General features: G+C 51.1%; 2 protein-coding genes across 2 annotated transcripts; one reads left to right on the top strand and one right to left on the bottom strand.

Annotated features, from left to right (window-relative positions):
• Positions 1-1,626: 1,626 nt before the first annotated feature.
• Positions 1,627-6,838, bottom strand: Cabp2 (calcium binding protein 2). Its single transcript, XM_021656219.2, has 7 exons — positions 6,779-6,838; positions 5,792-5,999; positions 3,717-3,747; positions 2,865-2,999; positions 2,599-2,708; positions 2,333-2,480; positions 1,627-1,841 (listed from the first exon to the last, which is right to left on the bottom strand). The coding sequence occupies exons 2-7, from the start codon at positions 5,951-5,953 to the stop codon at positions 1,816-1,818; spliced, it is 612 nt and encodes a 203-aa protein (XP_021511894.1). The 5' UTR covers positions 5,954-5,999; positions 6,779-6,838; the 3' UTR covers positions 1,627-1,815.
• Positions 6,839-13,579: 6,741 nt separating this feature from the next.
• LOC110560370 (glutathione S-transferase P-like) lies at positions 13,580-16,034 on the top strand. The gene is made up of 7 exons (XM_021656233.2): positions 13,580-13,652; positions 13,766-13,801; positions 14,165-14,271; positions 14,368-14,455; positions 15,288-15,391; positions 15,497-15,604; positions 15,783-16,034. Coding segments are annotated over exons 1-7 (633 nt in total). The 5' UTR covers positions 13,580-13,651; the 3' UTR covers positions 15,972-16,034.
• The last annotated feature ends 11,638 nt before the right edge of the window (positions 16,035-27,672 follow it).

The following is a 27,672-nucleotide window of genomic DNA, read 5'->3' as shown; positions in this document are numbered from 1 at the left end:
AACCCTGGAAACCTGCCAAAGCAGAGAGAGACGTTGGCAGCGGACTTTGGCAAGAAGACCTTAACACTTGCTTTTCCCTCAACTGTGGTGGTTGCCACCCCCAGCTTTTGCAGAGATATCTCCTCATGGATAATGCCATCTGTGCCAGCTTCTCGAAAAGCCATGGGGCTCAGGCAACGCAGAGCTGGAGGCTGGAGGCTTGGCAGTACAGATCACTTAATTGAGGATTAAGGATTAATTGGGAGGGATCCGAAGGCTGGGTGATGTTGAGGCTGCTGAAGCCAGCGCTGGCACCTCAGAGTCCAGCTTCCAGGCTGCTGCTCAGGGCATTGGGGGCTTCCTGCTTGCTCTACCTGAGACTGCCTTGGGAGGGCCAATGTGGCCCCAACTCCTAACCATTTTGTGTGTGAGTCAGAGATTGGCAGCTGATGTCTTCCCCCAATCACTTTCCTCCTCCTCCTCCTCCTCCTCCTCCTCCTCCTCCTCCTCCTCCTCCTCCTCCTCCTCATTATTTTTAGAACTTGCTAGGTGGACCAGGCTGGCCTCAAAGTCACAGAGATTTTTCTGCCTCTGTCTCCCGAGTGCTGGGATAAAAGGTGTGCGCAACAATACCCAGCTCCTTCTTACTTTTTGAGACCAGGCCTCTCGCCGAACCTGGAGCTCCCTGTCTGGGCAAGACCACACTGGCTGCCCTTCCTCTCCCTTTCTGAGTTGGGATTTCACTATATAGCTGAGGCTAGCCTTAAACTCTTGATCTTCCTGCCTCAGCCTTCTGAGTGCTAGGGTTAGCGCATGTGTAGAAATGTGAGTCTCTAGTACAGTGGAGGTTTAGGTTAGGGATACTAGTGAAGACTAGGATAGGCAGCTGGTTAGGAAAGGAGGCCCTGATTCTTAACAGGCAGGTCCTCTGCTGTATGCAGACCTATAAGGCTCACCAACACATATTGTCCATTAGAGGGCCTTGAAATGGGCAGGGCTGGCCAGTCCTGTTCCCTGCCCCCTGTACTCAGGAAGTACTGGGGGCTCTCTGAGGAAAGAAGTCCCAGCCGTCAGACTGACGTGCTTCCTGGGCCCTTCTGCAAGCTACCTCCCTTCTGGATGCTGAAGGCCGAACCCTGAGCTGCACCCCTCCCCGGCTGTGGCAGAAATACATATGGCAGAGCTGAGAGAAGGGCTCTGTCCTGGGAACTTCAAGCAAAGAAGTCCAGAAGCCCTGATGTGTGTGTGTGTGTGTGTGTGTTTAACCAGTTTAAAGATGTTTTGTTGTTGTTGTTGTTGTTGTTGTTTTGTTTTTCTTTTTGAGTCAGAGTTTTTCTGTGTATAGTTCTGGCTGTCCTGGAACTCAATCTGTAGACCAGTCTGGTCTTGAACTCACAAAGATCTGCCTGCCTCTGCCTCCTGAGTGCTGAGATTAAAGGTGTGTGTCACCATGCCCAGCTCAGAGCTATCTTTTAGCACTTGCTTTGGGCTGGGCCCAGAATCCAGAGAGGTAAAAGAGGGGGATCCCCAGGCTCCCGGAGCTCACAATTGAGGTTACTTGTAGTTAGTCCAGTTCCAGGACTTAACTTCTGGGGCCAGATGCCAGGCCTCCAGGATAAGCGAGTAAGGGAAACCTCTTTCTCCACAAGAAGCTGCTTTATTGCCAGAAAACCAGGGAGAGGTCCAGGGTGGTAAGGGGAGAGGGCACTGTACCAGGCAGGGATGGGGAGGAGGCTCACAGTCCTGTACACAATGAGCTTCAAGGAGCGTATGGGATCCCCTGCAATTCGGAGGCTGTGATCCTCCAGGCTGGTCCACTCCGGCTTCTACCCAGGCTCATCGAGACATCATCCGAACAAATTCTGCCAGGACAAAAGCGAGGTTTTAGCTCTGCCCTCTTAACCCCATTAGGGATAAGGCAGACCTGCCTGCTGAGGGTGAACTAGGGTATGCTTGAGGAGACCATGAAGGTCATCTCTGTGTATCAGGCAGGAGGGGCCTCAGTTGCCTAGAGTTGCCTCAGTCTTGGCTCTCCCTGCTTCCTTCTCCCAAGTCAGCACTTTAGCTTTCCTGAGAACTGTAGGAAGTTCTCACCAGCCAGGGAGTAGAAATGTTCAGAAATGGTGGTTCTCAACCTTCCTAAGGCTGTGACCCTTTCATACAGTTCCTCCTGTTGTGGTGATGCCCCCCCCCAAGTATGAAATTATTTTGTTGCTACTTCATAACTGTAATTTTTGCCACTGGTATGAATCGTCACGTAAATATCTGACATTTAACCTCAGGGGGGTCACGATTGGGAACCCCCGGTTCAGACTCTTTCAGGGCGCACGTGGCTAAGCAGGGGAGGTGTTACCTTCAAAGTCAACCAGGCCGTCTCCGTTGAGGTCAACGTCTTGGAGTATCTCATCTACCTCCCGCTGGCTGAGGCGTTCCCCCAGCAGAGCCTTGAGGGCTGCGCGGAGCTCCGCTACGCTGATGCAGCCGTCCCTGTTGGTGTCAAACTGCGGCAGCATTGACGGCGGCATGGCGTCACTGACGGGGTCCTAGCCCCACTCAGCCACTCACTCTCTGCGGCCCCACAGTCTCACCCACGCTCCACCCCTTCCAGGAGAGCCTCACCTCCCGGAAGGCATCTCGAAGCTCCCTCACGCCGATCATGTCTGCCGTCTCTGCCAGCAGCTTGGGGCCCATCAGCTCCACAAAATCTTCAAAATCCACCTTCCCGCCACCTGGGGGCGCGTCCATCCATCAGACCCCAGCTTAGCACCTGACCTACGTTCCCCAACCCACTGCCTTCCCTTTGGTCCCTGGCCCCCTCCTTCACGGCATTAAATGGGGCTGTCCTCCCTGTGTGCCGACGGCTCGGCCGGGTCTGAGGCACATACTGATTTGTTGTGATATCTCAATGAGCTCCATCTCCGTGGGCATGTAGCCCAGCGTCCGCATGCAGGCCCCCAGCTCCCGGTAGCCGATGTAGCCATCCCGGTCTCGGTCAAACTCCTGGAAGGCAACCTGCAGCTCTGCCGGACAGGGTGAGGTTAGTCCTTTCCCAGAACCCTCCCTGGGCTGCCAGCTGGGACCAGCCCATCTATTCCCTTTGCTCTTGTCCCTTCTTGCTGTTAAACCTCAGTTCCTACTTGTTACGTCAGATCCTTTGCACAGGTGGCATTAAAACTGTGTTCTCTTGTCAAATGCTTACCTAGCATCTAGCGTGTGTCACTCTCTCTTCTAGGTGAGTAAAAAGAGAAGGAAGAGAGGGAGGGAAGGAGGGAGAGGGCCGGAGATGGAAAAGCTACACCCTCAGGGAGGTTGCATTCCTCTCTCCTCTGGTTCGGTGTCACCCACTCCAGAAGACTTTCTTGCTCGTTTCTCCCTCAGAGCCGGTTCGTTGGTCTCTTTAGGAGTGTTCTACATAGCTGCAGCCATAGCTAGCTCCAGAGGGTGGGGACCTCATCTATCCGGTTAACAGGGTTTCCTGGTGCTCAACGAGGGGCCAGGCCCGCAATGGGCAGCCAGGAAGTGTCAGCCAGCTGGACAGATATGAAAGAAGCCCTTGACCAGTGTGGTCACTGAGACTGAGGAGCTGGCAACAGAAGGGAGGGCTTCCACACCCCACCCCATCCAGTCTCCTTCCCATGGCCTTCTTGCTCCTCTTGAGCACTGAAGAGGCCCCAGCTTCTAATCTCTATCCCACACACGCCACCTCATCAAGCTCCCCCAACCCCCGAACCCTTTACCTTCAATCTCCTCTGGTCTCAGCTCCCGGTCCTGTAGAGTACACATGGGTTAGGGGTTTCCTGGCTCAGCCAGGCCTCAGCACCTTCCTTCCATTTCTTGTGGTTTGTCTTCCAGACACCCCCCCCCAGCACACCCAAGGTTTGTGCCTTATTCTTCCCAATCCTGTCCACCTTTCTGGGTGCCTTGGGGACCCCAGGACCCCTGTCCCCACAGTTCAGAGGTACATAGTTCCTTCTGACAGAGGTAGATCCCAGGGTCGGACAGAACCTCAACCCAGCTGGCCCCGGTGTCACTGCAGATCTGCCACCGGCCTCTGCCCCCATCCTGAGGACCCTCCCATCTCTCTAGCCGGCTTCTCCTTAGAAGCACGTCCTATTCTGATTTTATAGTGCTGGGGATGTGACCCGGCTTGCTGTGAGCAAGTGCTCCGACACTGGGCTGCACCCACAAATCTCTGGCGGCCGTTTCTAGGGTCCCCACCCAATCCCTATGCCTGGTCTGGCTCTGGGGGCTCCCCTCCACATCCCCGCCCCGCCCCTGGGGCCTCTCTAGCCTTCCCTCCTACTGGGAAGTGATGAGACTAAGGGACCATGGCAGCAGGCTGGCAGAGGGTGACCATACATACGAGCTGGGTGGCGGCGATGCTGGGCCGGAGGAAGATGCACGCTGGCCCCACCAGGCTCCCAAGCACTGAGTAGCCCTGCGTGCCCTCCTGCTCCTCAGCTCTGGGGCCAGGGCTGGGGCGGGAGCCCCTTAGGGGGGATCCAGGCCACTGCCAGCGTTCCTGTGGCAAAGTCAGCCATGAGCCGAAGCAATGCCTGCAGCCCCGTCTCCCTCAGCCCCACTCCAGTCCTCATCAGCTGCTGCTTTCTCTGGAGCCCAGCACCTGACAGAGGGGGAGGGGCCTCTAGGTACAAGAACCATTGACACTCTAGGCTGGAAGAGTTCACCCTCAGCTGCTCAGTTGGGTAAACTAAAGTCCAGAAGAGAAGAGGGCCTTGGCGAGGTCACTGAGGAAGCCCGAGGCAGAGCAAGACCTGGCCTCTCTACCTCTGGTCCCCACAGCCAAGGCTGAGAGACTAGGGTCTGCACAGAATGGGCAGCTGGCCTATCAACCTAGCAGGGGAGACCTAGCCAAGACTGGAGGAAGTCTGGGAAAATATCTTCTTCAAGAGGAGCATACAAATGTCCCCTCCTCTCCTCTGGACCCCACCTCTAACGCAGCCCAGTAACCCCCCCGCCCCAGATCTCTGGCTACTACCTGATCAATGCATGGGGCTACCCAGGCTTCTGTCCTGTCTCCCCTCCACCTTCCTACCTTAGGCCCCCGGCGCCATGGCCGCTTGGCACAGTTTCCCATGGGTCTCTGAACCATGCCAGGCCCCGAGTCCTGAGAGGACACCGTGGATTCTGCCTGGCTCCTGCTATTTCCAGGGACAGCCTGGGAGCGCTGGAGAGGATTTTCCTGGGGTTTTGTGGGCAAGATGAGGGGCGGGTGGGCAGGCGGGTGGCCCTGGGCCCGGGGCTTGGGCCCTAATCCAATCCGGGATTATCTTTGAGTATCTGGGGGGGGGGACGACATTACTCAGAGTCAAGGCCCCCTGGAAGGCACAGCCTCCCAGATCTTCCTGAGGAAGATCTTCTGAACACCCTCAATAACCCTTCTCTCAGCCTTGCACTAACCTCCCCCAGTCAGCACCTGGATGGGGGATGAAGGCTTGGATCCCTAGGGAGGAAGCAGGCACCTGGAACCAGTACCAGCTGGATTCCAACTCTCCCAGAGTGGCAACCTGGGACTGGAGGATGAAGTCCTCCGAGAGAGAGCCTGCCTGCTTTCCCCTTGGTCCAGTCTGCAGTCCTGTGCACCCCTGCCAGGACCCTGTCTCCATTTAGTACTGGCTCGACCTCTTATGTAAAGAGCCAGCCCTCAGCACTGTAGCAACAGAGCTGTCAGATGGGTCTCTTCATTTCTCCTGACCACTCTGGTCACCTGTATGTGGACTTGTTCCCGGGTCAGTTTCACATCCAGCTGGGACGTGGGGTCCCTTAGGAAAGAACAGTCTGTGCCCCTTACCTGCCCGTAGGCAGCCTGCACCTGGGCCTCCAACTCACGGAGGAGGGCCCGCCTGCGGGCAATGGGGCTGGCTAGGTCCTGGCTGGGTCCTGGAGTGCCTGCAGACGGGCTGGAGTCCCCTTCAGGGAGGCTGCCATCTGCTGGGCCCTCGGGCAGGGCCATGGACACTGATGGGGTACCTTCTCTCTTCTGGCTGGGTCTCCTCAACCTGTAGGTAGATGGCTCAGTGGGAGCTGTAGATACGTTTCCCTTCTGGCTCTGGGGGTTAGGAGAGCCTTACTCCCCTAAGGTCACTCCCTTCTTCCGTTGCCTCTCCCACAGTCCATCTTTGAAATCTTCACCTTCCTCCTAGACCATCTTCCAGACTTCATAGGACCACAGACTGCACCCTGGGGCTCCCTGATGGCCCAGGTGGCCAGGCTCCCAAGCTGACTGGCCTCCTTCGCTCCCCATGTCCTGCCTGCACAGCTCTGGTTGGTTGGCCCTAGCATGTTCTTGCTTCATATCCTGATCACTCTCCATCTGCCTTGGCCTTTGCTACCATCTCTGTCTTAGTCTAGCACAGTTCCCATGACCCTCGGGCCCTCTTTGTCTCTCTCTGGTCCCCTCAGTTTCTCTCTATGCCTCTCTCTCTCTCTCTCTCTCTCTCTCTCTCTCTCTCTCTCTGTTCCCCTCAGACCCTGTCTGTCTGTCTGCCTGTCTGTCTCTGCTCTTTCACTGTTACCCACAGGCTCTTTCTCACCTTGCTCTATCTGTCTGTCCTTCCTACTCTTCCACCTTCCCTTTCCCAGGATGGCCCCAAGATTCTGGAAACGTATGCCACCCGCTTCTCCCTCCCTCACCTGGAGCCCTAAGACACCTCTATTTCCCACCTTTGCCTCCCCACCTCCTGGGTGGACCTCTCCCCTGACCTGCAAGCTCCTCTCAAGGGACATAAAGATAAAGGTGCCGCACACAGCCCTCTGCCCCCTTGCCACAGTCACTCACCACACAGCTGCTTGCTCTTCACTTTTAGAATGAGGTCAGCTGTGGCCTGCTGGCCCGCTGCAGGCCCCTCATCATTTATTCACCTGCCCTCTGCACCGGCCTGTGTCCCAGGGAACCAGATCCCACGGCATGTCTGCCATCTGAGCTGCCGACTCTATCATCCATTCAGTGACTAGCTTGCAAACATCAAGGCCAGGGGAGGGGGTAAAAGAAAGAGAGAGACTGGGCCTTTAGCTCCCTCGGTAGAGGGCTTGTCTGGCATGCAGAAAGAACCTGGGTTCAAATCCCAGTACCGAATACACGACACCGGGCATAGTGTCGCAAATCTCTGAAGTACCCACCCGGGAGAGGATGTAGAAGAACCAAATTCTTGGCTCCATAGTGAGTTTTAGACCAGCCCCAGGTGGAATCTAGTCCCAGGCCTGCAGCCAGGACCACATAACAGACCCCACCTGCCCTGAGGACACCAGCCTCAGGTGCACCTGACTCGGACAAGGGCCACCAAACGGTCTGTTTGTGTTTGGGAACACCCGCCCTGGGAGGTAAGAGGAAGGCTCTGCACGCTGGGCTGTGCACTGCTGATGTCCTCTAGTCCTGGGCGAGGTGACGGGCAGTGTCTGGGTGGGTGCTGGAATCCTCAGGCAGCACTGGGCGGGGCCCTCGGGAGATAGGGGAGGGCATCAGTATGGACAGCAAGAGATGGGGACATCAGAGGGTGGTGTTTGTCTGGGAGCTGGTGACAGGATTGTGCAACAAGCTGTTGGAGGGCAGCTTTATCCTGGAGACACAATAAGGTGACCGATAAAGTGACCGGGAGCAGGCGGACTCCACCAGGAGGGCGCCCTCTGAACACGGCCTGAAGGAAGCTCTGAGGTCTGGGACAGGAAGGCATGAACCCTGACTAGGCAGACAGGGTGGGAAGGGCTCTTTATTGTTCACAGACTCAACCTGTGGCTTTCTGCAGCCTCTCTGTACCAGGCAGGGACATCCCTAGAAAACATTCCCTAGAAAGCATATTCTCTGCAAGATCTTAGAAGAGGCCAACAGGACTGGGTCCCCCTGGGAAAGTACTTTACCTTTAACGGGTCCTAATTGCAAGATCCCCGATGGCTCAGCTCCAGTTTGGCTAGTCTAGTTAGTTAATCTGATTTTTTGTTTTTGTTTTTGTTTTGTTTTGTTTTCAAGACAGGGTTTCTCCGTGTAGCCTTGGCTGTTCTGGACTCACTCTGTAGACCAGGCTGGCCTCAAACTCATAGAGATCTTCCTGCTTCTGCCTCCCTGGCCAACGCGCCCAGTTTAGTTAGCTAATCTGACTTTCCATTTCTTTTCTTCTCTTCTCTTCTCTTCTCTTCTCTTCTCTTCTCTTCTCTTCTCTTCTCTTCTCTTCTCTTCCCTTCTCTTCTCTTCTCTTTTCATTCCTTTTCTTTTCTTTTCTTTTCTTTTCTTGTCTTGTCTTTTCTTTCTCCTTCCTTGTGTCAGGTAGTTGGGATTGTAGGCATGTACCACTCAGTGAGTTCAGTGATTTCTCTGGAAAAAAGAAAGAAAGAAAAAGACACTAACTTTGTATTGTCTGTAGGAAGGTAGGCAGTAATGAGAAATACATGTCTCAAAGTACAGACCAAGGAGGCCAGGGAAGTAATTAGTCAAAATTAGTAGGCAAAAGTTTCCGAGGAGAGCCAGCCATGGAGTGGCACACCTGTAATCCCAGCACTCAGGGAGGCAGAGGCAGGTGGATGGCTGTGAGTTGGAGGCCAGCCTGGTCTACAAAGCAAGTCCAGGACAGCCAAGGCTACACAGAGAAACCCTGTCTCAGAAAACAAAAACAGAAAAGTTTCCCATGAGGACAAAGGCTTTGTCCCCTGGCTAGAAGCCCCTCCTGGCTTGCATTCCTGGAGCTGTTCTCAGAGAGCTCATCTTGGTGTCCCCAGTTAACTCCCAGGGACTTCGGTGAACTGAGGTCCCGGCCCTGATATCCAGGGTTGTCAGACTATAGATCAGAGGCCCTCAGGAGGCAAGAGAAGAGTCACAGGAGGATAGAGGGTGGGGTTGGCAGAGTGTAACAAGAGATTAGCCTTACTTCTAGAACCTTCCGTCTGGTGGGAGCAGCACCTTCATCAGTGGGGAGATGGGTCAGTGAGAGGAGCATGGTCTCACTGTAGCCTAAGCTCGCCTAGAACTCACTATGTAGCCCAGATTAGCCTCAGACTTAAGGCAGCCCTCCTGTTTTGAACTCGTCAGTGCTGAGATTACAGGTGTGAGCCCTAATGTCCGAATCTCTGTCTATTCCTGTGTGTGCATGTGTGCGTGTGTGTGTGTGTGTGTGTGTGTGTGTGTGTGTGTGTTAATCCCAGCACTCAGGGAGGCAGAGGCAGGTGGATCGCTATGAGTTCAAGGCCATCCTGGTCTGCAGAGCAAGTTCCAGGACAGCCAGGGCTACACAGAGAACACTGTCTCAAAAGACAAAACAAAACAAAACAAGTTATAAAGTATTGACACATACTCAAACATGGATGAATTTTGGAAAATGCTACTCGAAGCGAAAGGAGCCAGAAAGACGAAGATAAATGCTGTATGAGTCCATTCGTATGACTCAGCAGAGAAGCAACTCCTTGGTGACCTGGTGATGAGGAGTCACTGCTAACGGGCACAGGGTTTCTTTGGGGCCTAATGACAATGCTCTGGACGTGGGCAGTGGCGAGGGTTGCTCAGTGCTGAATACATTAAAACCCACAGAACATTCATTGTGTAAGTGTGAATTTTACACGAACAAAAGCTGTTTATGTCTTTAAGTTGCCCGAGAAGCAGGTGTGGACAGACACGGTCTGGAGGTTGGGGATAAACATAGGAAGCTGCCTGGACCATTGAACTGTCAAGGATGTGCTTCTGGGGTGCTTCCAGAGCCAGACCAAAGTCGGAGCTTAGAGAACCGAAGGACTGTGTCTTCAGGCAGGCACCTGGAACTCTGTAAGGAGGGATGGCCCCCATGGCCACAGAAGGGTCTCCTGTGTCGGGGAATCTTTCTTCACTATCAATCCCTGAAATCAACTAACTTAGGAGGAGAAAGGGTTTCTTTCGGCTCAGGATCTCAGAGGTTTCGGTCCATGGTCTCAGTGGCCTATGTTGAAGCAACACATCATGTCTGGGTCATGTATGGAGGAAACTGCTCATTTCACAGCAGACAGAGACTGATTGTCTTCATGTTGTTTTCAGAGCATACGCCCAACGACCTAACTTCTGCCTACTAGGTTCCAGTGGAAATTTCTCAGTTGGTGAAGTCCTGCTCACAGGCTCAAGAACCTAAATTCAGCTCCCCAGCACCCACAGAGTGCCACCGTCTCCTAACACAATGGATTGCAATCTTCTTAATGTTTTGACCCTTTGATACGTTTCCTCGTGGTATGGTGATCCTCCCCCCACCAAAAAATTCTTTTCATTGCTGTTTCATAACTAATCTTGCTACTTTTATGAGTTAAAATGTAAATATCTGAAACTCGGGGTATCTGATATGCGACCACTGTAAAAGGGTCATTAGAAATCACACACACACAAGGGGTTGAGAACCACAGTCCCAACCACAGCCTGAAAACCAAGCCTTCCACATTTGGACTTTGGGGTCACCTGTTCAAACTATAGTACCTGCTTTCCCAAGTCTGTGATGCTTCGACAGAATGCAGAAACAGCTTTGAGATACCCATCTGCATAATGGCAACAAACCCCTCCCCCTTCCTTCTTAACTTCTTTCCCAGGGTTGCTTGGGAGATGAAATGAGATTGTTTCTATGAAAGCTCTTAGTAAGCGGCTCCATTCTGGGCAGATGTTCCTCCAGCTGTGAGCCAGGGCTGAGCGCCCAGCTCTGGCACCACCTCCTCCACTTGCCCCAGCCCCACAAAGCTCAAGGGAGGGGATGTGCTTCCCAGAAATGAGCCTTGTCAGCTGGGGTTCTCCTGATCAGAGTATTCTTGGTACCCTCCCCCCAAGTTCTAGTAGATGGTTCTGCACCTTCACTTTCCTTGTGGCTCTGACCCACTGAAAGCCTCCAGTGAGGGACGCTGTCGGGGAACTGGTGGAGTCCTGGGCATGCCAGGTGGCCCGGACTCTCCTGTGCGTTCTGTTCAGCTCTATGCCCAGGCCTTGCCTGGATGGAAAGGGCAAAGGACATGCAGGCTCAGGAAGTGGTTGGAGACGACAGATGGGGGGGGCACAGAATGTTTTCCCTCAACCTTGCTGAGCCCGGGTCACATAGTGACACCCTCAAAATAAATAGATAAATAAGTGAATAGATGAATAAATAAGTATTTCAGAAACTGAGACAGATGGAGGGAGAGAGAGGGAAACTTGGGCAGAGAAGGCAGGCAATGGCTTGGAGTTCCACTGAGCAGCATCTTCCACAAGCAGCAAATGAAGCATAGGGAAGCGGTGGGAAGTGAAAAAGCCATTGCAGGCATCCAGAGTGGAACGGGCAAGAGAAATGCACTGTAGGAAATGAACAGAACTGAATTTGTTTCATCTCAGTTTCTTCCAAGCTGAGGAAGCCTGAGCTCAAACAACTGGCTTCCCAGGCTTGGGAGATGGCTCAGTCTGTGAGCAACCTGCCTTGTAAACACAAGGACCTGACCTGAACCCCCAGGACCCACATTAAAACAAAACAAAGAACAACAAAAGGCCAAATGTGATGGAGAAAGGATGGTTATTGGGGCTCACTGGCCAGCCAGCACTCCAGGCCAGTGTGAGACCTGTTCTCCTGTTCAGAGAGGTGGAACACTCCAAAGGTGGTCCTCCAAACTACACATACATATACACTCACACCCATGCACACACACCACATATAAATACACACAAGACACACCACACACATACTACATATATACACACACCACACACACCCACATACACACAGCACACATCACATACACACAGCACACATACACATACCACACACACATCACACACCACATATAAATACACACAGCACACACCACACACAGACTACATACATACACACACCACACACACTTACATACACACAGCATGTATCACATACACACACCACATATACACAGAGCACACATACACAGACCACACACACACGTCACGCACCACACATATACACAAATACTTGCATCACACCTGCACGCACACACGTGCGTGTGCGAGCACACACACACACACACAAACACACACACAGAGATTTGTTTTTCACCTTTAAGCAGAAAGGGAGGAGGCAGAGAGGGGAAGAACTCCTTTCCGCCATTTGCTGTTCTTAATTGCCTCAGTTTTGCAGTAATTTTTGCTTGTTTCTTATTTTATTGCCATTGTGAGTGTGAGCATGCCACAGGGGTTGTGGGGATCAGAGGGATCTGGGGGTCTGCTCTTTCTTCCGCTCTGGGACTCAGGTCATCAGGTTTGGTGGCGTCTCCCTGACCTTTCTCACTGGCTCTGATTTATTTTATGATCTTTTAAAAGATTTTGTTTTGAATCATGTGTGGAGGGTGTGTGCGTGTAAATGCTTGTGGACTCCCAGGAGCTGGAGTTATAGGTGATAATGTGCGAAGGCATGGCGCCGGGATCTGAACCTGGGTTCTCCGAAAGAGCGCTGTATGCTCTAAATCACTGAGCCATGCCTCCAGCCCTCTGTTTTTATTTGTTTGTTTTGGTTTTTTGGTGTTTTTCAAGACAGGGTTTCTCTGTGTAGCCCTGGCTGTCCTGGACTTGCTTTATAGCACAGACTGGCCTCAAACTCATAGAGATCTGCCTGCCTCTGCCTCCATAGTGCTGGGATTAAAGGCGTGTGCCGACACCACCCAGCCTCTGCTTTTATTTTTGAGACAGGGTCTTACTTTGGCAGCCCAGGCTGGTCCCACTCATGATCTTCCTTCTTGGAGCTCACAACAGCTAAGAGTCCAGTCTGCACCACCATGCCTGGCTTCAAGGGTCCGTTTAATGTTACAGAAGCATATTTTGAAATGACATATTTTGGTTTTCTTCAACAAGAAGGTATCAAAGGAGGGGATGGGCTTAAAAAGTGAGGTTCTGAAAAAAAATAAAAAATAAAAAATTTAAAAAAAGTGAGGTTCTGGGCTGGAAAGATGGCTCAGCGGTTAAGAACATTGGCTGCTCATCCAAAGCATTGCTTTTATTATCATATTTTTGTCTTTCTCTCTCTCTTTCTTTCTTTCTTTCTTTCTTTCTTTCTTTCTTTCTTCCTTCCTTCCTTCCTTCCTTCCTTCCTTCCTTACCTTTCTTTCTTTCTTTCTTTCTTTCTTTCTTTCTTTCTTTCTTTCTTTCTTTCTTTCCCTTCCTTCCTTCCTTCCTTCCTTCCTTCCTCCCTCCCTCCCTCCCTCCTTCCTTCCTTCCTTCCTTCCTTCCTTTCTTTCTTCTTTTGGTTTCTCTAGACAGGATTTCTCTTTGGAGCCATGGCTGTCCTAGAACTCACTCTGTAGACCAGACTGGGCTGAACTCAGAGATCCTCTGCTTCTACCTGTCGAGTGCTGAGATTAAAGGCATGTGCCATTACCGCCTGGCTACATTGCCTTATTCTCATGAGCATTTATTTAGCATCTACCATGTGCGGTTGGCTGGGGACCCTCTTGGGTTCAAGGCACTGTCCAAGCCCCTGAAGACATTAGAAACCCTGTGGTTTGGGTGTGTTAAGGTGTGAGGCTTAGCATTCGTGCCTCTTGAAAACTGCTGTTGAGTGCAGTGCTGTCCAGCCCTGCCCCGCCACACCTAACTTTTGCAGGAAACCTGTACACTGAAAGCCCTGACTGTGCATATTCCTGGGACTGGGTGAAAGGTCTGAGGAGTCAGGACCTCGATATAAATATAAGGGCCCCGGTTACCTCTCTTCTGGCTGAGCTTGCACCAGGCCACATCAGTAAGTAGGAGTTAGGCAGTGAGGGCAGGGGCCTTTCTACCTTTCTCCCTGGCCTTGGCCCCGCAGCCCTGGCGAGGTCCTCCTTCATCGTACTTTCTGTCCGTGTCTCCTAGTGCCGCCTTACACCCTCGTCTATTTCGCCTCCCGAGGTATGGTCTCTGCTTTCAAGATGAAGGGCACAAGCAGGATCCTCTGGATCGCTCCTGGAGCTTCCGACTTCGAAGTCCCGGAGCCGAATGGGGGCAGGGCTGAGGCTTGGCAGTTGCGGTTGGTGGGGCTAGGACTGCCCTTGCAGGCTCCTTAGAAAGTTACCCTGTCTGTCACCCTTCCTACATTCCTTGTGCTACTGTGGGGCTGGATCCTCTGCTCTCCACCACACCTCTCCCCTCCCCACGAGGCTCCCACGGGGGTTCCATCCCTTGTCAGCTTTCCATCCCCCCAAACTCTCCCAAGATACTCTGAGGTTGGGTCTCTCTGCAGTCACCCCATTCTTGTCCTGCACCCCAATACAGGGCGCTGTGAGGTTTTGCGCATGCTGCTAGCGGACCAGGGCCAGAGCTTGAAGGAGACAGTGGTGACCGTGGATGCCTGGCAGCAGGGCCCAGTCAAGGCTTCCTGTGTGAGTGGTTACCCCTCGATGGGCACCTTTAGGGCGCTGTGACTAGGGCTGCGGGCAGCCAGGTTCAGCACCCCTTACAGAGCTGTGTTCTCCCAGCTGTTTGGGCAGCTCCCCAAGTTCCAAGATGGAAACCTCACCCTGTACCAATCGAATGCCATCCTGCGGCACCTGGGCCGCTCATTCGGTGAGTCCCCAAGTCCAGCCCTGAAAGATGTCCTGGGCCTTTGCTTGCCTCACCTGCAGCCACCAATATCCCATCTGGATGGACAGCAAGCAGACAGCACAGGGCCCAGGTTCCAGAAGGCTCCCAGTGTGGTGCTGGGCTGTCTGAGGTCTGTGCACACTCAGGGGCCGAGCTTCCTCTGAATTTGTGTCACTTTCCTAGACGACATCTCCTAAGAGGCCACCAGTTTCTATGTATGATAGGAGACCTTCCTGCCCATGGCTTTCTAACTTGGCCAGACCTGACTCTGGGAAACCCGCAGTCACAGCGAGGAGGCCTCAGCCTGTTTGAGGAATGGCAGGAAGGTGGCAGAGGCAGGCTGCTCTCTCTAGGCCTGTTTATGAGAGGGGTGCCTGGAATTCCATGAGGACATAGTAAACTAGGGGTAAATGGGTAATGGGAGTTGTTCAGGACCCGAAGAGCAGGCTGGGGCCTGGCCTGTCATCTTCTTGTCTGCCTTGTGCTTCTCACGATGTGTATAGATGGCAGCCTTCACGACCCAGGCTGTCTAGGCCCCCAGCCAGCTTGTTTCTAGGGAAAGTACAACCAGAGTCTTTGTCTTCCCTTGGTGTGACAGATCCAGGTGGCAGATGTGGCCCAGAAAACAGGCCTGGGCTTCAGTTGATTGTGGCCCTGCGGGCTTGTAGGCTCTTCCCGTGGGGAGGTGGGAGTGGATGAGGTGGGCAGGGGAGACCTCCAAAGCAAGGTAGAGAGTAGGGTCCTGACCCAGGCTGAGGTCTGAGCGGGGGAGTAGGGATGAGAACCTGAGCCTCCTCCCTGCCTGCCAACCCAGGGCTCTACGGCAAAGATCTGCAAGAGGCAGCACGGGTGGACATGGTGAACGACGGGCTGGAAGACCTCGCCAGGCACGTTTTCCGGCTGCTACTCCTTAGATCTGTATGTAGGGGCTGCAGACTAGTGACAAGCAGGGTGGTCAGGAAGGGGAAATAGCTCTATTTGGCCAGGCTGCACATCTCCCTCGGGGGTCATTTCCGTCCACAGGAGGAGGTGAAGGCCCAGTACCGGGAAGAGCTTCCGAGGCACCTGAAGCCATTTGAAACTCTGCTGGTCCAGAACAAGGGTGGCCAGTCCTTCATCGTGGGGGACCAGGTGAGCACGGGGCCGGGCCTTTCCCATGCTACTCTTTGTTGGATCCTTTATCAGAGGATAAACTGAGGCCAGCTTCCCTGACACGGAGGTGGAGGCAGGAGGCATCTGGTGTTTGGCCCCATGGAGCGTCTTCCCCTCCTGCCCCAGCTCAAGCCCTGTCACACCCTTCGCCCCACAGATCTCCTTCGCTGACTACCGCCTGCTAGACTTGCTTCTGAACCACCAGCTCCTGTTCCCTGGTTACTTGAAAGACTTCCCCCTGTTCTCTGCCTACGTGGCACGCCTCACAGCCCGGCCCAAGCTCAAGGCCTTCCTGGACTCCCCTGAGCATATGAACCGTCCCATTGCTGGTTGTGTAAACATATGAGCCCACCTGCTCTGCCCTGCCCTCCCCCCACACACCAATAAAACTACGGCAGGAGCCTGGCCATCATGGTGCACTACTTTAATCTCAGCACTTGGGAGGCAGAGACAGGCAGATTTGGGGGGTGGGGGGCAGTCTGATCTACAGAGTGAGTTCCAGAATAGCCAGGGCTACACAGAAACTCCGTCTCTAAAAACCAAAAAAAAAAAAAAAAAAAAAAATGACAGAACGCTGTGCTGTGGTCTTTAGGGGCAGGGTGGGTGCGCTGGGACCCCTTTTCAGGGCTGACACATAGGCCACGCTTGCAACAGTAGCAAGCTCAGAGCCTCCAGGAAAGAAGGCCTTTGGAAGGCACCCTGCTGTGGAGTGGCTGATCTTCAATCCTAGAGAGTTCCTTCATCCAAGAAAAAATATAGCAGTTAGCCCTAAGGGTTTCAGCTACTTCTCACAAGTCATTCAAGGCTGTGGACAGTTGGTGGCTCCTCTCCCATGTACAGGCAATCCGCAGGTCTCCAGTGCAAGGATCCCAAAGCAGGCCTGCAGTTAAGGTGTTCCTGGCTGATTCGAAAGTGCAAGCGCTTGGAGACCCGTGACCGAGTCTGCTTTCTATCTGGGGAGGTGGAACAGACTTTTGCACACAGGTTAAAAGCTCTGGCCAGCTTCTGCTTGGGCTGGAGCAGAAATGATAGATTCAAGGCTTCTGGCCTCAATTTCCCAAAAGATTTCCCTTTCATAGCCCTTCCAGGATTGAGAGAGCTGAGCAATAAGAAGAGATCAGGGCTCAGCCTGATCCTTGCTCCGCCTGAGGATCAGGGCTCAGCCTGAGAGCAGGGAATCAGCTTCAGGGAGTAGGTTTAGCCCAGGAGTCAAGGGTCACCATGAGGAGCAGGTCTTAGGACTTGAATCTGGATTCAGCTCAGGCATCAGGGCTTAGTCCAGGGATCAGGGTTCAGACCTGGGATCAGGGTTAAGCTCAGGGATCAGGGTTCAGTTCTGGGATCAGAGCTTAGCTCAGGGATCAGGGTTCAGTCCCAGGATCAGAGGTTAGCCCCTGGGTTGTCCTCCTCAGCTACATCATAGAGGCAGCAAGTCTATGGGGATTTCCCACCGTCTCTCCCAGTGTTGTTCCTACAGCAACTGCTTTTTGCCACCGCCTTCCTTGAGAGTGCCTGGGGGACTCTTCACACCCTGAGGGGATTCTCACTGGCCATCAGGACTCTCCGGAGGCTCCCTCCTGTGTGTGGGCCCTTGGCAACATAGCTGACCCTCTCTGGGCCTGTTCCCTCTCACGCTGAGGCCAGAGCTGGAAATGGCACCCAAGGCATGTGGATACTAAGCCTGCACTGTTCTCCAGACAGCCCCAGATTCTACTTCTTCATACTCTCTGGACCAGAGCAATGGCCATCTAAAGCACGCGTGGTAGTTACACATTAAACACTCAGGCTGAAGTCAAGTGGTAGAAATGTGGGGTCGTGTCCAGACTCCGGCAGCCTGGGGGTTTGTATCTGGGCTAGGAAGGTGGTGCATCCGTTCCGTAAACCTGAGGGATGAAGTCGGGGAGAGCTCCAGCCAGAAGTCTCTTCTCATTCTACCCATGGATGGTCCAATCATCTAAACTGCCCAGTGCTTCTCTATTTGGCAACAACCCCCCCCCCACACACACACATACACACCAGGAAGCTCTGAGCATTCTCCTGCCAACTTTGGACAGAGGCTGGAGGGAGGAGAACTCGCTGCTTTGCATGCCTGCATAGTTTATTTTCTGCCACAAGGCAGAAGGGCTGCCCTGAATCCACAGGCACAAGATTTGTCTTTTCCATTCAACTTTTTTTCTGTGCTGACCCTGGGTCCTGTCAGAGCAGGGGAGAGAAAATGACAGGAAGGCTTTTGACCCTGGGACTGCTTTGATCCTAAAATTACGGCCACCAGACTACCTGAGGCAGCGGCTTTTCCGATGGTGCAGGTGCAGGAGGCGAGAGGCCTTTCCACAGATCTGCCTCGGCTGTTTTTGTGGAAAGTTACCATTTTGCAAGTCTGAAGCAGTTGCTTTTCCTGCTCTTCCAAAAATAGAGCGACTGCGACCTTTGGCTCATAAATTCAGCCAAGGCAACAGTTGCATACACATTTGGGATGGCTGCCCAGTTCTGACCTGGCAACCGTCCGGGCCGCTTTTCCTCCCCACTCCATATTAGTCCCCAGCATCTTCACCCACCATGCCCCTCACTTCACCCTCCTCTGAGGTGGAGCCTCATCTGAGGAAGCTTCCTCTGAGGTGGAGGTGGCTCCTCTCTCTCTCTTTCTCTCTCTCTTTCTTCTCACTTCACCACTAGGGCAGGATTGGGGACTCTTTAGGTTCTTGGCACCAGGCTTGAGAAGCTGGCACCATCCATCTCCTGGTTGGTCATGTGAATCCCTTGGAGAATACAACTTGGGCCAGGCTCGGTGGAGGCACACGCCTTTAATCCCAGCACTCAGGAGGCAAAGGCAAGTGGATCTCTGAGTTTGGGGACAGCCTGGTCTACAGAGTGAGTTCCAGGACAGCCTCAAAATGTGGAGTGCTGGGTGGTTGGTAAAATATTTGCTTTGTAAGAATGAGGAGCTGGGCCTAGCATGGTGGTGCACACCTTTAATTCCAGCATGCAGGAGGCAGAGGCTGTGAATCTCTGTGAGTTTGAGGCCAGCCTGATCTTCATAGTGAGTTCCAGGCCAGCCAGAGCTACATAGTCAGACCCTGTCTCAAAAAATAAAAGAGTGAGGCTTCATCCGGCTTCCAACCCCAGAGCCTATGTAAAAGCTGAGTATGGAGTCAGGTGCCTGTGATCCTGGCAATTGTGAGGTTTGAGGTGGAAACAGTGGGTTCTTGGAGTTCACTAGCCTATATATATAAACCCATCGTTGCTGAAGGAATTGTGCGTGTGTGTTCTTACAATGCTAAGGAAGTGCTACTGAGCCAAGACTTTCTCTCTTATGTTGTGACCTCACAGAGTCGGAGACCACCAGGAACGGACAGATAAAACATTCCTGGAATAACCTGTCTATGGCATGGCATCCCTCCCTGCTTCTCCTCCATTCCTTAAATAGTGAGTGGACTATACCGCAGCCTCAGGGGGAGAAAATTCCCTCTGAACAGTGTTGGCACCTCTCTGCTCACTTTCCGAGTCGATGGTCTCTAGAAGCCATTGTCAATTGGAAGTCAGACTTTCCACACCGCACTCCATAGGTCCATAGGGTCAGGCTGTGGGTTGACAAATGTTAAAACAGGATCTACCTGGATAGCCCAGGCTAGCTTTGAACTCCTGCCTCAGCCTACTAAGTGGTGGGAAGACAGGCATGTGGAATTTTACCACTGACTTTGTCAGCCTTAGAATACACCTCAGAAGAGGGGCATACAGGACACCAGGCTCCAGGTTCATGACGAGACTCTGTCTCAAAAATAAGGTAGAGAGCAACAGAGGAAGTATGCTGCATCAACCTCCTGCCTCACACACAAGTGCACAAATGCTTGTGTGCACACATGAGCATGTATATATGCACAACACACACACACACACACACACACACACACACACATACACACATAAGAGACAGAGCAGTAGAAAATCACAGAAGGGGTTTTCTCAGCCTCCGACGAGGAAACTTTTTGTAGACTTTCTTGTTTTTTATTTTCGAGATTCTATTTCTTAAAAATAATGAAACGGCCGTCAAGATGAGCATAGTGGCGTTTTGTTGTGATCATAGCACTAGGCAGGTTGATGCAGGAGGACCATGAGTTGAGGGCAGCTTGAGCTACATACAGAGTTCAAGGCCAACTTGAATTACTTGACACCTCCAGAAAAAGGAAGGAGGGAAGGAAGGAAGGAAGGAAGGAAGGAAGGAAGGAAGGAAGGAAGGAAGGAAGAGAAGCCACAAACAAATAAAATCTTAGGGTGAACACTACCAAAGCTGTGCATGCAGGGAAACGCCCTGGTGACTGATATCTGATCTCTCAAGGAGTTGATATAAGGCAGAACGTTTGGGTCAGGCCTCTGATCTATAGAATTTGTCTTCAGTCACTGGTGACGTGTAACGTGTAACTGATGATGTGTAACCAGGAACTGCTTTGAGAACTTAGGTATGGTGTCTCGTCGGCATGTAGTTCAAGCTCAGACCACAGGCAAGCTGATTTCTTATTTACTCTGCTCCTTCACCTTTAACCTCCCCTCCCTTCCCACTCTCTCCCTCCTCCCCTCCTCCTCTCCCCTTCCCCCTTTTCTTTCCTTGTATTTATTATTATTATTATTATTATTATTTTTATTATTTTTATTTTTAATGAGAAACTGAAGGTGGAGCCCAGGGCCTCATGCACGCTGGTTTTGTAGCTGGGACTTCCTAGATATTGAAGCTCGTCCCTCCTAGATATTGGCCATGAGCTCTTTATTGAGTCAATCAGCAAGTGAGGAAAGTGTGTGTTGAACAAACTATGATGCCGGTGATGAGCTATAGGGATACTGGTACCAAAGCCCAGCCAGCAGTCAGCTCTCCGCCTGGAGGGGGAAGATCTTGTGTTGTATGGAGATAACAGCCACAGTAGTCAGTTTTTGTTGAACTCGTTCAGATCTAGTTTCTTCTGAAAAGGAAGGAATTCACTATGTAGACCAGGCTGGCCTCAAGCCAACAGAGCCCCAGCTGCCTCCCCCTCTCCAGTGGTCCGGTGGTGGGATAAACGCGTGCTGAGACCTCCTCTGCTCTGACATTTTGCTGCCGAAAACTGCGGGGGCCCCCTCTGCAGGTTTATTGATTTGCTGGAATGGCTCACAGAACTTGAACAAAATTTCACTCGCATTTATGTAGTTGCCAAAAAAGGCACGACTCAGAAAAAAAAGCAGGATGAAGAGCTGCAAGGGGCAAGGTGTGGGAGGAACAGAGTAACAGGGCATGCCCACACCCTTTCCAGGGCCAAATGCAGGAAAGCGCTTTGGGGACCTAGACTTTGATTTGTCACTGGCAACTGTGGCCGTGAAAGCCTGCAAGATGCAAGACTCCAACAGTAAAAACATGCTGGCAGAATATTAGCATTCTTCAAAAAATAAAGATACTTCGGAGAGCTGGTGACTAGGCGCGACCCTCTGCCTCTGCAGGCCAGCGCCCCCTGGAGGCACAGCCTCAGCCTCAGCCTCTGCAGGCCAGCGCCCCCTGGAGGCACAGCCTCAGCCTCAGCCTCTGCAGGCCAGCGCCCCCTGGAGGCACAGCCTCAGCCTCAGCCTCTGCAGGCCAGCGCCCCCTGGAGGCACAGCCTCAGCCTCAGCCTCTGCAGGCCAGCGCCCCTGGTGGCGAATATTTAAATTCTTAGAGCTGGTTTCCAGCGGTTTGCCCTGGTTGATTCGGTTGGCTGGTTTTGAGGGAGTGGTTTACTCTTTATTATTGTTTTTTTGTAACCTGTCAGCTTGAAGTAGTCTGTATTGATCTACTTCATAAGTGAGCAATATCCCCACCAGCTCTGCCAATATACCTCAGGGAAATGAGATTATAGTAACCACATTAATTCCCTCTCCTCCCTTTTTTTTTAATTTTAATTTTTATTTTTTCAAGACAGGGTTTCTCCGTGCCGTCTTGGCTGTCCTGGACTCACTTTGCAGACAAGACTGACCTCGAACTCTGCCTACCTCTGCCTACCTGAGTGCTGGGATTACAGGCCTGAGCCACAGCACCTGGCCTCCTTATCCTCTTCATAGAGTCTTGCTTCCTCAACTTAAAAGATAAAAAAAGGGGCTGGAGAGATGGCTCTGCAGTTAAGAGCACTGTCTGCTGTTCCAGATGGACCTGGGTTCAATTCCCAGCACCCACATGGCAGCTCACAACTATCTGTAACTTCAAGATCTGACACCCTCACACAGACACACATGCAGGCTAAACACCAATGCACATAAAATAAATAATTTTTTTAAAAGTACTTCAAAACAAAAACAAAACAAAACAAAACAAAAAACCCTTCTAGGACAGCCAGGCCTAAGAAAAGAAACCCTGTCTCAAACAACAGCAACAAAACCCCAATAACTACATAAAATTGGATTGGGTAATAAAACATGCCAGGATTTGGGAGGCTGAGATGGAAGGGTCATTAGTTCAAGGCCAGCCTGGAGTACATAGTGAGAATCTATCTGAAAAAACAGAGATAAACAAACAACGTATGTAAAACAAACAACCATACCATTGGGTATAGGTCAGGTCAGTGACAGGGTAATAACTTAGTGTGTCCAAAGCCCCGAGACTGACCTCCAGCACACACGAAACCACAAGCAGAGCTGGTGAGACTGACCTCTGGCACACACAAAACCACAAGCCGAGCTGGTGAGGTGGTTTTGTTGGTGTTTTTGTTGGGCTCATGAAGCAAGCCTGGTAACCTGAGTTCAACCCCCAGAGCCCGCATGAAGGCAGAAAGAAAGAACCGACCCCAGAAAACTGTCATCTGACTTTCACAAGTGTGCTGTGGGACTCCAATGCCCGCAAGCACGCACCATGCAAACAAACACACGCACGATCAGGATGAAAAGTTAAAACCGAACAAACAAAATTTAAAACTATGGTTTTAATTTTATTAAAATTAAAATCTTAATTATGGCACGTGTACGTAATGCCCTAACAGAAGACAAATTTTGGGTGTGATAAAAGTCTTGGTTTCCCTAAAAAGTTTCAGCTATGGTATGTAACTATGTTTTCACTTTAATCCCAGGTTTGGGCTGCAGTTTGTCTACAGCTGATACTTGCCTCCTTTGGGCTGCAGCCTTCACCAGCTGATAACAGCCTGCCTCATGCAGAACAGAGCGGGATGGTTCTAGGCCTCTGTGGGATATAAATACAGGAGCCCAGAAAGGAGTGTCAGTTTAGAAAGACCAAAGATGGATGGTGTGGCAGCTTGGAGAGAAACATTTCAATGCACAGCGGCTTGGAGGAGACTGCTTGCTGCGTTCGCTGTTGACAGAGATTGTCTGTCCCCCAAAGAGCCCATCGGCCCTCAACAGCCACGAGAAGTAAAGTGGCCTGTGCTCCCTCTCCCCACCAACCTTCTCTCTTTTACTTAGGGTTAAAGGGTTGATGAAAGGGAGGTAGAGGCTTAAATACCCCAAATGAAATAGAGTTCTAAAACGAGCTCAACAGGGCTGGAGAGATGGCTCAGGGGTTAAGAGGTCCTGAGTTCAATTCTCAGCAACCACACGGCGGCTCACAACCATCTTTAATTAGATGGGGGTCTCCTCTTCTGGCCTGCAGGTATATATGTATTGTATACATGATCAAGAAATAAATCTTAAAAATGAGCACAACAGTTTGGAACCTAGCACTCAAGTAGTTAGCTCACAACTACTTGTAATCAGCTCTAAGAAGTCTGATGCCCTCTTCTGGCCTCTCTGGGCACTGCACTCACATGCACATATCTATGTACAGATGTGGGCACACACATGTATACACACACTTTTAAAATGAAATTTCAATTTTTGCATATTTATATAGACACAGTCCAATCCCAGCAGAGACAGGTGGATCTGCATGAGTCTGGTCCACAGAGAGAGGCTCTCTCTCAAAAACGAGATTTTAATTTTCCTGTTGCAAACTACAAAAACTGATTTATAATTGTTTACTTTGTGAAGGCCTCAATGATTAATGATTACAGCTCCTTTTTCAGCTTCCATTCTTCAACTTTTGTCATTAATGTCTTTACAAAGTCACAATAAATAAATGATTTTTTTTCAGAGTTGGAACAGTGAATAACAGTTTCATATGCCATATAAAACTGAAAAATTATATATATGTATATATATAAAGCTGGTTGCAGTAAGGAACACTCATAGTTCTAGCTACGGGAAGCTGTAGCAAAAAGACGGCTAGAGCTCAGGAGCCTCAAGCCGACCTAAGCACCATCCCAAGACCCTGTCTTAAATGCAAATAAACAGGGCTAGGCACTTAGCTCAGTTTGCAGAATGTATTCGTAGAATGCACAAACTCCAAGTTCACCCCCGCACCATAGGAACTGGGTGCAGTGGCATACACCTGCATTTCTAGCACTAGGAAGGCAAAATCGGCAGCATCAGAAGTTCAAGAGCATTCCCCAATACATGGAGGGTTTGAAGTCAGTCTGTGGTAGAGTTGACGTGGCCACTAAATAAATAGATAAATAGATGTAAGCAAGCTTAAACTGTAGAATAAAATGGTGAGTGGCATGTGTTTTTTGGAGACTGGCAGAAAAGATAAACTAAAAAAAAAGCTATATATTTTTTATGTATTAGCAAAAACAGCAGAAAGAATACAGCATGATTCTCTCAGCCACTGGTGAATCACCACGCCCCCCCACAGGTGTGCCCACCTGGTCCTTTCTGACCCCCTCTTCTGAGTTGTTCCCTAAGCCTTGGAAGGGGGTTGAAGTACGTGTCATATCTATTTCACGGCACCAAGTATATAAATAAATCTTTTAAATAATTTATTTAAATTTATTTTATTGCATTAGTCAGATCCCTTGGTAGTGGTGTTACAAACAGTTGTGAGCTGCCATGTGGTCGACTGGGAATTGAACCCAGTCCTCTGGAAGAGCAGACAGTGCTCTTAACCACTGAGCCATCTCTCCACCCCTTATAAGTAAGTATTAGAACTGAATAATAAGGAGGAACATCTATTAAAATATGCAGAAGGTTTATTATTTAGTTCGTTAGTTACTGAGACAGGGTCTCACCCTGTAGCTTTGGCTGGCCTGGATCAAGGGGGCCTCAAACGTGTCTGCTTGTCTCTGTGTCCTCACTGCTCAGATGAAAGGCTAGGGACCTCACAGCCAGCTATGCAGAACATCTGAAATGATACTTCAACAGAGACAGTGTGTGGAAGTGCACACAGACCCACGGAAACACAACGAAGGCAGAGCACAGCAAGGAATCCAGGACTTCTTGTTTTCAGTGCTGGAATCAGACCTCCAGGCTCAGGCACGAGGATCTACCGAGGAGCCCTAGCACAGCCATCAGAACGGCTGCTGCTGGGGAGGATGGAAGACTTCTTCCACCATGCTGGGGGAGGCGGAGAACGGACCACCTCCCCCGGCGGCATCTTAACGTGTTCTTCCTTCCCCCGGCGGCATCTTAACGTGTTCTTCCTGCCTGGCTCAGCCATGTCTCTCCTACACAGTAACCCTGGTTGGTGAGTTTACTGTTTGCCTAGCCCTATGGTTCCACCAAGCACAGCCCGTGCGGCCATCACTCCCATGAGCCCACCTGTGCTTCATCTGGCTAGTGATGAACTGCAGCAATCCAGTCAATTCACCGTGACTCAGCAATAAAACCATCACATTCACACACACCATCCACTTGCCTGGTGAAGCTCCCCCACCTTTAGTCCTGGCCATTCTTTCAGCTTTTTCTGAGTGTCCCAAGCATGAGAGTGCACAGGTTGTGGAACTGGGGTTCACCTCTCCCTAGGATGTGGTTTGTCCCTGTGGAAAAGATACGGGAATTCCTTCCACGCCGTTGGCGGGAACAGAAAAGGCCACAGCACCCGAGGAAGTTATTTTAGACAGGGCCTCGGACTATAGATAAGGTTTCCTTTGAGGGCATAGTCCTCCTGCCTCAGCCCCCAGAGTGCTGGGATTCTAGACATGCATCATTAGACTCAGCTATGCGGTATCTGTGTGTGTGTGTTCGTGTGCACCTGGACGTAGAGGTCTGAAATTGATACCAAGCATCATGCTTTTTGTTTGTTTCTTTGTTTGTTTTGTTTTGTTTTCTAATTGAGGCAGAGTCTCTTGGTAAACTGAAGTTCACCAATCCCAGCTCGTCTGGACTAGGTAGCTGGGAATCCCATCTCTGTCTCTCAGGTGATGGGATTACAGGTCAAAAATCTACTTAGAACACCGCATAAAGTCCCCTAGCTCTCAGGCCAGATGCTCTGAATGAGGCAGTAACCCAAAGCATGGAGGCGGTGGGGTTGGGGGCGAGGTGACAGTACGGGGGTCCTCTCTCTTTATTCACACCCACCCAGCCCTTGGCAGCCAGAACAAGAGGTTCAGTGACACACCCGTAACCCCAGCACTTGCGATGCTGAGGCAGAGGAGTTGCTACAAGTTCAAGGCCAGCTTACACAGTCTACATAGTGAGCTCTGTGCAGTCAGGACTGCACAAACTTGTCCTACCTCGGTATCCCGATTGCCGGGCTTAAAGGCGTGTAGCACCACGCCGCACTCTAACCCAGATTTTTATCTCCCCAGGCTTCTGGGTGCCTCCAGGAGGCCTGGAGATAAAAGGAGAAACTTAACAGAAGTCAGTGAGGGTTGCTATTGTGATTTGGGACATTATTAAAAGACTTAATTGTAGTTTCACGCTGGGGGTGGTACTCACACCTCTAATACCAACAGGCAGCTGAGGCAGAAGTTCAAGGCCAGCCTGGGCTTTAAAACAAGTTTGTAGAATAGTCTAGTTACAGAGTGACACTCTGTCTCAAAAAATAAAAATAAAATAAAATAAAAGCCAGATACACATAGCATCCACTGCTACAGCCTAACAGCAACAAAAAAATATTTTGAAAGCAATCTTTGTTGTTGTTGTTTTGTTTTTCGAAACACGGTTTCTTTGTGTAGCCTTGGCTGTTCTGGACTCGCTTTGTAGACCAGGCTGGCCTTGAACTCACAGCGATCTGCCTGCTTCTGCCTTTCTGAGTGCTGGGATCACAGGCATGTGCCACCCCACCTGGCTTGAAAGGAATCTTGATACCTTTAATAAATGATATATCCAGTAAAGAGAGAAATGTGTAATGTCTCAAGGCAATAAGAGAGGTCAGGGTCAGGCTTCCTACCTACCAAGTTCCAGGCCACCCAGGGCTACAAGAAATCCTCTCTCCAAATGGAACAAACAAAGTTTAGGGTTCAAGGCTATAGTTCAGTTTGTATGGTACTTGCTCAGCATGCATGCAGCCCTGGGTTCAAGATCCAACCCTGTATGAACCTGGTGAGGTGACAAGCTCCTGTGATTTTAGCACCAGAAGGTGGGGGCAGGAGCTGAAAGACATCCTCCCTCAGCCATATAGTGAGTTCAAGACAAAGTCAAAGTCAAAAGTCAACAAGAATAAAAATTAAAAGACCTCATGTTTACGAGCTCAGAGCAGCAACCTCAAGGAACAAAGCCTAAGTTTAGGAGCCAGAAGTTTCCACAAGGGGAGGAAAAAAAACAAAACAAAACAAACAAATAAACGAACAAAAAGACTCAAGAACGCAGGAAGGGCCCAGACCCTCAGTAATGTAAAATGGGGCCTGAGGGAGCTGGCAGCAGCTGAGACTGTGAGGTTGCATTGGCCCAGACAGCAGTTCCCAAGCGCCACCTGGTTCTACTTACACTAATCAAGGATCCGCAAACCTTTAGACCAGCACTTCCACCCCGGGGCCATCCCAGACACAGCCAGGAGGTGAGAATGGAGTAAACACACATAAGAAGGACAGGGCTCCGGCTGGGGCCCAGCGCGGACCAGGAATCCAGGAGTACCTTAACTACCTCCCCAAGCAGGTTTCTGAGCTCTGTTGAAGGGGTGGAAAGGCGGTGGGAACAGGGAAGGACTGGTCAGTATTTCACGATCCGCAGGGCACAGGCACAGAGCCGGGACTGGAAAACATTTCTGCACATTTCAGACAAAAATGAGAAGCTGACTTGGGCTCCTTTGAAGTAACCAGAGTGCAAGGAGTGAGGAGGGGACAGAGACACCAGCT

The sequence above is a fragment of the Meriones unguiculatus genome, chromosome 1 (assembly GCF_030254825.1).
Source record: "Meriones unguiculatus strain TT.TT164.6M chromosome 1, Bangor_MerUng_6.1, whole genome shotgun sequence".
NCBI classification, from domain to species: Eukaryota; Metazoa; Chordata; class Mammalia; order Rodentia; family Muridae; genus Meriones; species Meriones unguiculatus.
The sequence above is the reverse complement of the archived record's forward strand: the minus strand, read 5'-3'. Positions and strand labels throughout refer to the sequence as shown.

Excerpts from the sequence above, each read along its gene's own strand:
- LOC110560370 (XM_021656233.2), top strand. Across the intron at positions 14,456-15,287 it reads GCACCTGGGCCGCTCATTCG|GGCTCTACGGCAAAGATCTG; the intron begins GTGAGTCCCCAA and ends CTGCCAACCCAG. Across the intron at positions 15,605-15,782 it reads CCTTCATCGTGGGGGACCAG|ATCTCCTTCGCTGACTACCG; the intron begins GTGAGCACGGGG and ends TTCGCCCCACAG.
- Cabp2 (XM_021656219.2), bottom strand. The coding sequence starts at position 5,953 with ATGGCCCTGCCCGAGGGCCCAGCAGATGGCAGCCTCCCTGAAGGGGAC. Across the intron at positions 2,709-2,864 it reads TGAGATATCACAACAAATCA|GTGGCGGGAAGGTGGATTTT; the intron begins GTATGTGCCTCA and ends ACGCGCCCCCAG. Across the intron at positions 1,842-2,332 it reads CGGCCTGGTTGACTTTGAAG|AATTTGTTCGGATGATGTCT; the intron begins GTAACACCTCCC and ends TTGTCCTGGCAG.